This window comes from Hippoglossus hippoglossus, chromosome 15 (genome assembly GCF_009819705.1).
Source record: "Hippoglossus hippoglossus isolate fHipHip1 chromosome 15, fHipHip1.pri, whole genome shotgun sequence".
NCBI lineage: Eukaryota > Metazoa > Chordata > Actinopteri > Pleuronectiformes > Pleuronectidae > Hippoglossus > Hippoglossus hippoglossus.
In genome coordinates, this window is record NC_047165.1 from 5023665 (window position 1) to 5034050 (window position 10386).

A 10386-nucleotide genomic window follows, 5' to 3' on the forward strand; every position below is an offset into this window, starting at 1 on the left:
TTTGCAATATTTAATTAGACTATAACACAAACAGTAAATAAAATACAGACAAATAAACAGCAGAGTTTGGTTCATGATGATAATTCAGAGGCCAAAGAAAAGAGATGGATCTTCAGATGTGTTTCAGAGTTGTGAAAACAGAGGATCGATAATAATCATCAATAAATGGTCAATAAAAGGTTTTATAATAAATCAAGTCATTTCAGCGACCGTGGTGTTAACTGTTAATAATCAGTTTTTAAACAGAACTTGTTCCAGATGTTGGAGGAGGATTTTCTACAACCTGGCAACGCAAACATTGTTCTAATGGTTTATAACTGATCTGTGAATTAAAAGATGTGATAATCATCAATAAATATATTGATTCCCGCTGATAAATGGTTTCTCATCAGAGGGTACCGGTACGGAACATCTACATTTCCCATGAGGCATCAGCAGGACGCAGAATAATAATAATAAAATAATGTGACATCCAAATAAATTTATATTTATATTCATATCTCAATAAAACAGAATTCACATTCATTTGAATCTGCTCTTGTTATCAGTGACTCTTGCATAAGAATTCATGTTGATTTGCTTCTTATATAATTTCACAAAATAGATTTTATGAAGAGAATAGAATAATAGATAATAAATAAATAATATGTAGCGAACAGCACATGTTAAATTTGACATACAAAAATAATAAATAATAAATACTATGTAGAGAATAGTACATGTTTAATATTAGATAATAATAAAATAATAAACCAAGACACATTAAATCAGTTTTCGGAACAGTGTCGCCCCCTGTCGACAAAAAATGTTTTTTACTGCTTCAACCTCCCGTGATGCCCCGCGGTGCCAACGTCACGTGCGCGTTCTACACCAATCGCGTCGTTTGTTTGTCCGTTACTCCCCTGCTATTGGCCGGTGTAAATTTAAAAGTACAGTTTGAACAGTGTGAGTCGGAAGGATTGTGAGCGCCACAGAAGCGACGAGTGAGCTGCGGGAGAAAAGAAAAAAGAAAACACACGCAGGAAATATATCTGTATTTAACGCGTTTTATTCACGGACACGTTGTTCAAGAAGAGGCGGAGAAGGGAACGACGTCAGCGGGTGAGTTACCGCCCGAGTTGCCGCGGCTCTGTGGCTGTTAGCCGGCGGAAGCTAACGCAGCTAACGTCGTCGCGAGTTAAAAAAAAAAAAAAAAACAACCGGTAACGGGTCGTTCGAACCGGTGAAAGTTGTTAAAAAAAGTCCGCGATCGTTGTGTGTTTCTCTCTGGGGCAGAACCGAAACATGGCGTCGCACAACCTGAGCGGATTGAAGCGAGACGAGAAGGGACGAAACATCCAGGTCGTTGTCAGATGCAGGTAAATTCACTTTAATGTCCTTCAACTTCACCTGTGTGTGTCCACTGTGTGTGTGTGTGTGTGTGTGTGTGTGTGTGTGTGTGTGTGTGTGTGTGTGTGTGTGTGTGTGTGTGTGTGTCCACTGCGACCTGACAGGTGTGCCTGTGCGTGTGTGTGGAGGTTTAACACACAAGTAGAGTTTGTAGTTTTTAAAATCACAATCTTCACTCGGGAGCAAAATCCAGATGAAAATAACAATAATAATGATGATGTGACATTTATCGTTATCGACTGATATGAAAACGATTATCTTGATGTCATTTAGGTTTCCCACATAGTTGATCTACCTCTGGTTTATAAACTGTTTTCTGTCTTTTTGGACATTTTAATCTGGATATAAGTTTATCTTCGCTCAGACCATATTCCACCCACAGGATCTAGATCTGTTTAACTGTGTTATTTCACTGACATGAGTGTTTCTGAAGCCCGTGAGTCAGTAACATGTTTAATTTGGTCACAGTGATGATATAATAAATAAAGGGCAGTGACAGTTTGAGGCAGATTTCTGGTAATAACGTAAAATGAGTTGACGGAGCAACAAAACAATAGCAATAATTATCTCAAGATCATTTTCATCAAAAGCAATGTAACAAAAAGTTGAATATATTGTTTATGCGTTGTATAAACACAGTGAGGGTAATAATATAAGAATAAAAGGTTAATTATTATAATAGTATTGAACAGAAATGTTACACACAGCATCACAGAACTGAAAGATAAATACTTCTCAACGCCGGCAGCTTCTGATGCAGATTTGCTTCGTTTGAATTTAAATCGACGTCAGACTTCACCTTGGACACTCTTGAAATCCTGTTGTCTGCGTTTGTCAGATAAGTCGTCACTGCTCCGTTCTGCTTTCAGGCCGTTTAACACAGTGGAGCGGAAGTCGTCCTACGGCGTCATCGACTGCGATCAGAACAGGAAAGAGGTGCTTGTGAAGACGGGAGGGATGAACGACAAGGCGTCTCGAAAGACCTACACGTTTGACATGGTGAGTGGCTGCAGTGTTGTTAGATACTTCATGCAAAGTACAAATTTACCTGAACCTGATGTGTCCACTGAGGATAATTAGATCATTTCCGCCTTTTCTTTTTTTTAAAAATTGAATTATTCTGTGGTCAGGTGTTTGGTCCGGCAGCGAAGCAGATCGACGTGTACCGGAGCGTCGTTTGTCCCATTCTGGACGAAGTCATCATGGGATACAACTGCACCGTGTTTGCGTAAGTTTGTTTGAATGGTTCAGTAAACGCATTAATGTGTTACTACTACAGGAAGGTGAACATAGTTATGGAAGTTATTACAACAACAAACCAGTGATGTGATCAAATCTAATCCTTTGTATTGGAAAAGTTTATGTTTCTTATTGGAGTCAAATATTTCGATTTTTCATGATGACATTTGTTGTTTGATTTGTTATGAGAGATTATTTCCCTCTGCTGTGGTTCAGCTACGGTCAGACAGGAACAGGAAAGACGTTCACCATGGAGGGCGAGAGGAGTCCGGGCGAACAGTTCACCTGGGAGGAGGTGAGTTCACAAACTCCTGCGTACGAGTTCTGTAAGAGGTCGTTACACACAGAATGGATCGAATTAACGTTTCCTCTGCGTTGTTAGGATCCTCTTGCCGGCATCATCCCCCGGACGCTGCACCAGATCTTCGAGAAACTTTCTGAGAACGGCACCGAATTCTCCGTCAAAGTCTCGCTGCTGGAGATCTACAACGAGGAGCTGTTCGACCTGCTCAGTCCCAGCGAAGACGTCAACGAGCGGCTGCAGCTGTTCGATGACCCGCGCAACAAGGTGACCAAAGACAGAAAGGGAAATATTTAACTGCTGTTCCCAGGACAGCGTTTCCTTTTTGCTCTGAGTGATCTTGGGTGTTTCAGGAAGAGAAAATGATGTTGGTTTTTATCAAGAGTTAAATGTACAGTTAACACAGAGACACAGGATTCAACCTGGAACATGGATCTTTAGTTTCAGAGAGACTTAAATTGGGATAAAACATCTTATACAGATCAATTAAAATGTCCCTGCAGCACAAACAGGGATGTTTGGCTTCTGTACATGTGATTTTCTGTCCTGACCCCTGTGTCGTGTCGTGTATCGCAGCGTGGCGTGGTGGTGAAGGGCCTGGAGGACGTGACGGTCCACAACAAAGACGAAGTTTATCAGATCCTGGAGAGAGGATCCGCCAAGAGGAGGACGGCCTCGACACTGATGAACGCCTATTCCAGGTCAGCGTCAGCAAACAACTGTGGTCGGTATTTAATCACCTCGGCTGCTTGTGTCGCGCTCACGCTTTTTGTTGTGTTTTTTTGTGTCTGCGCAGTCGCTCCCACTCCGTCTTCTCCGTCACCATCCACATGAAGGAGATCACTCTGGACGGGGAGGAGCTGGTGAAGATTGGGAAACTCAACCTGGTATAAATCCTTCATGTTTGATAAAAGAGGTTTTCAATGTAAAGTAATAAAAGTTTCATTTCAAATCTCTCAGTAAAACTTTTCAATTCAAGAATTCTCTGAAAGAGCTACTATGATTACTTTATCATACATTGGATTTGTAAATTCAAGAATATCGACAACATCCTGCGGATTATCAAACAATTAAACACCTGTTACACTCACACACACACACACGTCTTTTCAATGGTTACATTTCTAAGAGCTCCTCCTCATTAACCGTCCGCCCTCTGCAGGTGGACCTCGCCGGCAGCGAGAACATCGGGCGCTCGGGTGCGGTGGACAAGCGAGCTCGCGAGGCCGGAAACATCAACCAGTCTCTGCTGACGCTGGGCCGAGTGATCACAGCGCTGGTGGAGAAGAGGCCGCACGTCCCGTACAGGTACGAGCTGGTAGACACACGGGGTTGTCGTTATGTTGTGTGAACGCAAGAAGAATAATGGATGAAACTAACACAAATGTGCATTTACACATTTCTATTCCTTTGTTTGTCTTCGTTCCTTCGTTTTTAATATTGGATAAGAAAACTAAAACCAAAAATCGTCACATTGGAGAGATTAGAGCCAGATGTTTTCTGACAATCGGTCACTAAATATTTTCAGCCTCAGAACAATTAAAGGGATAGTTTGATGTTTTTTGGAGACGGGTTTTCCTGCAGAAGTTTAGATGAGGAGTATAAATAATAAGAAGCTCCTTAGCTTAGCATGAAGACTGGAAACTGTCAGGTCGAACTAAATTAATATACGATCACCTCCGATGTCAACAAGTGAATGTGTTTTCATTTAATTTTTAAATCTAGTACAAAAAACTGAGTGTAAAAACTGACCAGTTGTGGCTTCTTGTTCAAGGTGTAAAAAGATTTTGGTGGGAAAAATTGGACTATGTTCCTAACCCATAAGTTCATGTCTGAAAACTCTTCTCACAGAGAGTCCAAGCTGACCAGGATCCTGCAGGACTCGCTGGGAGGACGAACGAAAACCTCCATCATTGCCACCGTGTCGCCTTCATCCAGCAACCTGGAAGTATGTCCTGCTGTCTCTGCACATCTGTTTTACCATCCATAACGTCACACTGCTCCAGAGCAGTTTCCTCCTCCGCCGGAGCTCGTGTTCATCAGTGTGATTCTCTCTGTGCAGGAGACACTGAGCACACTGGAGTACGCCAGCAGGGCCAAGAACATCATGAACAAACCTGAGGTCAACCAGAAACTCACCAAGAGGACGCTCATCAAGGTAGACGAGCTCTAAGACTTTGTATGATTGTGAGATTATTTCAAGCTCAAATATTAACACAGGCGTCACATCTCATTGGCCTGTGTCTGTGTTCAGGAGTACACGGAGGAGATCGAACGTCTGAAGCGTGACCTGGCCACCACTCGAGACAAGAACGGAGTTTACCTGTCCTCAGAAAACTTTGAGTAGGTCACACAAGGTGTTCCTTGTACTGGACAACATCCTTTATCTCTTTCACACCTGCTGAGTTCAGAGCTAACATATCCTTCTCTGCAACAACAACTACACATTTATTTAATCCATAAAATGTGTTTGAAATGGTGTTCCCTCATATAATTTCTTTCTTGTGTGTGTTTTATTTCAGGAGTATGACGAGTCAGATCACCGCTCACGAGGAGCAGATAGTAGAGTACACAGACCGGATCGCCGCCATGGAGGAGGAGCTGAAGAAGGTTATGAGACTTTTACCACGTGTTTACCATGTGTTCTAATAAGTCCTGACTTCAGTGTTGCAGGTTGTTGCAGCAGCGACATGTTAGGAGCTGTGTGATGAGGCAACATTTATATTAATTTATATATCACGTTGTAGATGCTGCGAGAGAGAAAAAAAGAAATGCTTCCATTTCACTTACAACTCAAAGCTACAACCTGCTCGACGACAAATACAACTTGTGCCATGAATCATCACAGCATCACGTACAAGTCGTCCTCACACGTTTTCTCCTCTGCAGGCAATGGAGCTGTTCACCGACAGTAAAACCAGACTGGAGCAGTGCTCCGTGGACCTGGACGAGAAGCAGCAGAGGTGAGGCGTCGCTGTACTAGAGCAGCATCTAGCTGGGAAATCAGCAACTTGTGAAACTGAAGTGTCGTGCGTCTTTTTTCAGGCTGGAGGAAACAAATCGTTACCTGCAGGAGACCCAAGAGAAGCTGAGTCAGGAGGAGTTCATCTGCTCGGAGCTCAGCTCAGTCCAGGAAACCCTGTACGCCTCCGCTGACCAGGTACGAACACACATCACTGATTGATCTGAGTGAGATCTCTTTTTATATCTCTCTTCTTTTTAACGTTTTCGTCCGTGTGCTTTTGTGGTTCCACTTGTTCAGCTGCTGACGACGGTGGCCGCCAGCACCAGCGACGTGTCTGGTCTCCACGACAAACTGGACCGGAAGAATAAGGTCAGACACCCCAGACACACTGTAGAAAACACTCAACTGCTTTATACACTGAATATAATGAAGAAGATTCAGAGTCCTGCAGTTTGGAAATGATTTTATCCCTGAATAGATCAAATATAATCAATAAATAACAAACATTGAAATATTTCAGGACGACATTCAGCAAAATCTTACGTTTAAGGGAACGTGACCGGACACAATCGATTTGTTTTCTTTGTCAAGTCTTTGCATCGTTTTTACGATTAACTGATTAAAATTTTAGCCTTAAAAATGTCAGTCACAGAAAAAAAGTCTTTAATGAATTTGGAGCATTTGTGTTTTAATGAGCAGCTTAAACCTTTAATTTATCATCAAAATCGTGGACGATTATTTTCATTTTCTTTAATTAGTTGATGAATTGACTAAATTTATTTCGCCTCTAAAACTGAATATAGTAATTTATCATTTTCACTTAACTAACCCTTCACTTCTTCTCCACTGCCCTAAACATTTTTTACATCGCGTCACATTTTCACATCATGTCCTCGTGACCTGAGATGTTGACGCTCTTGATTTTTAAATGTCAGGTGGAGCACCACAACAGGCAGATCCAGCAGAGTTTCTCTCAGCGTGTGGACGGAACTTTCAGCAGCATGCAGCGCTGCGTTCAGCAGCATGGAGCCAAACACCACGACATGATGAGCAGCTACTCGCACGCCATCGGTAAGACCAGAGAGCTCTGCTCACAGTGTAATGTCCCAGAACAGTCACACAACTCGTTTCTGACCCTCCACCCTGTCCCTCGCTCAGATGGTTTACTTGTGATGAACGAGGCTGTGCTGGAAGGAGCTCTGACCACCGTGGAGTCCTTCGTGGGCAGCGTGGGGCCGCTGGTGGCCGAGGGCGTGGCTCGCTGTCAGGAGAAAGTGCAGCAGCAGGAGGCGCTGTGTCTGCAGGACAAAGAGAATCTGCTGCAGCTGCTGGTGAGAAACAGACGACCTCCTGTGACGTTTCATACAAAACATGAGGTTTTTAAAGGTTAATGTATTGGTCTGAGTATTAACTCATTTATGGTCATAACGATTCTGAAACGCTAGTTGTCCTCAGATTGTAATCTCAGCGACCTCCAATGTTTGTTTCCAGCTTTTCCTGATGTGAGTTTTTAGCTGGTCCTTTTGTGTGACTGCAGGAGGAGCATCGACAGGACATGGAGCAGGTGTTAGTGGTTCGGACTCTGATGGGATTATCAGCCGTGAAGGAGCTCGGTGACACTCTGAAGGCGTCTGTGGCGGCGCAGCGAACTCTGGCCGACAAGGTGAGAACACAATTGTGTTCTGACGTTTAATTGATCAAATATTTCTATGAAATCCAGGAATGAGAGGTCTCCTGTTGTAACCCTCATCGTTTTCACGCTCTCAGGTGGAGGCGATGAAGGAGATGGGGGTGTTTTTCAGCAGCCTGGTTCGGGAGCTGGGGGGGCTGCGGGTGGCCGCTGTTCAGGGTCTAAGCTCCGTGCAGACCGAACACGAGAAGCTTGAGGACGATATCAGACGAGCGCAGGAGAAACATCAGACGGTAAGATTTTTTCTCTCTGCACTGGTGACACGCAGCAGGAAGTCTCTGTCACAGTTGCTGCCCTCGGAGTGTAGTTCTGCCTCTTTCGTTATATTTAGGATGTTTGAAGCTTTTGCAAGAAATTCATTTGACACGGCAACTTCCTCAAAAACACACCTGCCGTGTTTGACGTCATCAAGAAATAGAGAAGAGCATAGTTTGTCATGTTTCTAAAGGTTTGCTTCTATCGCTCACAAACCTTTTTGTAATGTGAGTAAAAACTGACGTAACTGTTTCGCTCCATCAGAATATGAAGCAGACCATCCAGTGCCTGCAAGACCAGCTCAACCTGCTGACCCTGGAGGCCCAGAGCGACTACACTGATCTGTGCACGTCCTCCAGAGCGCTGCTCAAACCTCTGCAGAGCCTCCAGCAGAGCATCAGCACGTGAGTCACACACAAGAAGGTTTCTCCTTTTATCCAACTACTACAAACCGAAATCATCAGACCTAGAGAAGGAATTTCTAACATTTGTTTTACCTTTTCATTTATGTCACGTCCTCGTCCTACAGCGGCTGCAGCACAGTCGAGCATCAGGCCTCGACCCAGGCGGACCTCCTCTGCTCCACCTCCTTATCCCTCGCCTCTTCACTGCGTCTCAGTGCAGACGAGAGTCAACAGACGCTGGAGGAGATGACGGGCTGCTGCTCCCACCTCCACAACTCTGTGTCTGGTACGACACCGATCGTTTCCTCATGTGAACTCACAACCTGCCGGACGTTCAGGGTGAGTTGGTGTTAATGCTGTTGATGTGTGGCTGCAGGTCTGGTGGAACGTGACCTCCAATGGAGCTCCGGAGCCCGGGAGCATGCAGAGACACAAGCCCAGGAACATCTCACCCTGATGAGACAGAGTGTCACTGAAGCTCAGAACCTGCGTCAGGTAAGAAAAAAGTCACCATCGGAGAAACATCACCTGGAAGATTTCACATCTTTAAATTTGACCATAATCTAATCCTCCTCCAGAGCGTTGAGACGCGCTGCACCAAACAGCTGCACGAAGCCAAGGAGGAGCTGTCGTGTCGGCAGCAGGAGGTGAAGCGAGTTCTAGTGGCCGTGCAGGAGCAGAACTCCTCAGACAGGATTGTTCTTGACGAGCAGCAGGCGGAGCTACGTGACCACGTGGAGACGAGCCAACAGCTGGTTTATGGTTTCCTGCAGGACGAGCTGCAGCAGGATGTTCCCACCGGTAAAATCTTCAACCACCATCTGTTTCTGCTTTTATGTTTGGTTCGGCCCCAAAATCAAATCCACCCCATGCCCATCTGAAAGAAATGAAATCGAGTCTCGCCTTCGTCACAAACCCGCTCTGTTGTCGCCTTCAGGTGCCACCCCTCAGCGTCGGCAGTTTTCGTATCCCAAGCAGCTGGTGAAGTCTCAGAGCCGTGGCGAGCTCCTGGATAGCCTGAGGAGGCAGCAGGAGGAGCTGCTCGCAGCCATGGAGGAGGAGGAGCCCGAAGAGGAGGACAGACACAGCCAGGTGGAACATGTACGTTCACCTTTTTCCTCCTCAGTGACGGTTACTCTGCATAGATGGCGATTCCTCGTGTAATCGGCTTCACATGACCTCAGTTAAAACTCGACGGCTTCTTTTCACTGTTTTTTTTTTACGCTGCTCCTCTTGGTTTCATCCAGGACTCTCTGGAGGACGAGCTGAGCACTTGTAACGAAAGCTTAGCCACGGAGCCGTCATTCATCGACGAGAACCTCGTCTTCAACGAGAGTAAACGTCTTCCCTTCTTCAAGGTGAGCAGCGAGAATGTTCAATTAAAACCAAAGGCTGAAACATGTGTGGTTGTTTGCGGAGGAGTTACATTTTTATTTCTGCAGATGATTAAAAAGATAACTGAGGTTGTTTTTTTTTTCCTGTTGCCCAGCAGCAGAAGGGCAGTAAGAAGGAAATGAAGATCCACGGCCGACAGAAGATGTTAGAAGCCGAAGCTGCGTTGACGCCGCAGAAATCCAGGCTGCCGCTCCGCTGCCAGAACTAAGACAGTTTTTAATTTTATTCTTTTAAACAATGTTGTTATCGCTAAACTCTTTCTAATATTAATCTTTTGTCTTTTTAAACATTACGATGCTGTGTCGTAAACTGTCTCTTGTTGTAGCACCGTGATTGTCCCGACATTTTCAAGTTGCTTGTAAAATTAAAGAGATTTATACTTGTTTTACTCCTTTTGTTTGTTTTTCAACTAAGAAAATTAAGTCTGAGCGGGTTGCCGTGACGCTTCTGTTTTAATTTTAACTTAAGTTTGGTGAAATTGTAAATAAACATGTCGGCTCCCATAAGTGAACCCAAAGTGTCTTGATCGCTCCCTGGTGTCTGGCTGCAGTATAGGTCATAAACCCCACCTCCTCCATGTTAGCAGATTGGAAATAGACAAAACAAAAAAAATTGACGTTAAATGTTTGTCAAATGTGGTTGTTTTTTTTTGTCATTTCATTTCTGTGAAGCGGGAGGATGTCCAACATTATTTACAGTCTTTGGTTAAACGGTCTGTTTAATGTCACGATGTTAATACTCGTGTGGT

At 44.3% G+C, this 10386-nt stretch overlaps 1 protein-coding gene across 3 annotated transcripts; it reads left to right on the forward strand.

Annotated features, from left to right (window-relative positions):
* Positions 1–932: 932 nt before the first annotated feature.
* On the forward strand, positions 933–10022 carry kif11 (kinesin family member 11). 3 transcript variants are annotated; one of them, XM_034609724.1, is made up of 27 exons: positions 933–1101; positions 1276–1358; positions 2259–2388; positions 2520–2617; positions 2845–2923; positions 3011–3196; positions 3506–3630; positions 3726–3816; positions 4092–4237; positions 4781–4877; positions 4992–5087; positions 5184–5272; positions 5452–5539; positions 5819–5892; positions 5975–6089; positions 6192–6263; positions 6830–6965; positions 7053–7225; positions 7432–7557; positions 7662–7817; positions 8104–8243; positions 8369–8529; positions 8620–8738; positions 8822–9044; positions 9181–9344; positions 9491–9601; positions 9733–10022. In XM_034609724.1, the coding sequence occupies exons 2-27, from the start codon at positions 1285–1287 to the stop codon at positions 9844–9846; spliced, it is 3183 nt and encodes a 1060-aa protein (XP_034465615.1). In that variant the 5' UTR covers positions 933–1101; positions 1276–1284; the 3' UTR covers positions 9847–10022. The 3 variants fall into 3 exon arrangements, with proteins under 3 accessions (XP_034465615.1, XP_034465617.1, XP_034465616.1); XM_034609726.1 differs by having other exon boundaries at positions 9739–10022; XM_034609725.1 differs by having other exon boundaries at positions 934–1101; positions 9736–10022.
* Positions 10023–10386: the final 364 nt, after the last annotated feature.

What these genes read in the sequence shown, in the direction of transcription:
- kif11 (XM_034609724.1), top strand. Translation starts at nt 1,285, where the DNA reads ATGGCGTCGCACAACCTGAGCGGATTGAAGCGAGACGAGAAGGGACGA. An exon ending in AGAATCTGCTGCAGCTGCTG is followed by an intron (nt 7,226 to 7,431) that starts GTGAGAAACAGA and finishes GTGTGACTGCAG; the next exon opens with GAGGAGCATCGACAGGACAT. An exon ending in GCAGCAGGATGTTCCCACCG is followed by an intron (nt 9,045 to 9,180) that starts GTAAAATCTTCA and finishes TGTCGCCTTCAG; the next exon opens with GTGCCACCCCTCAGCGTCGG.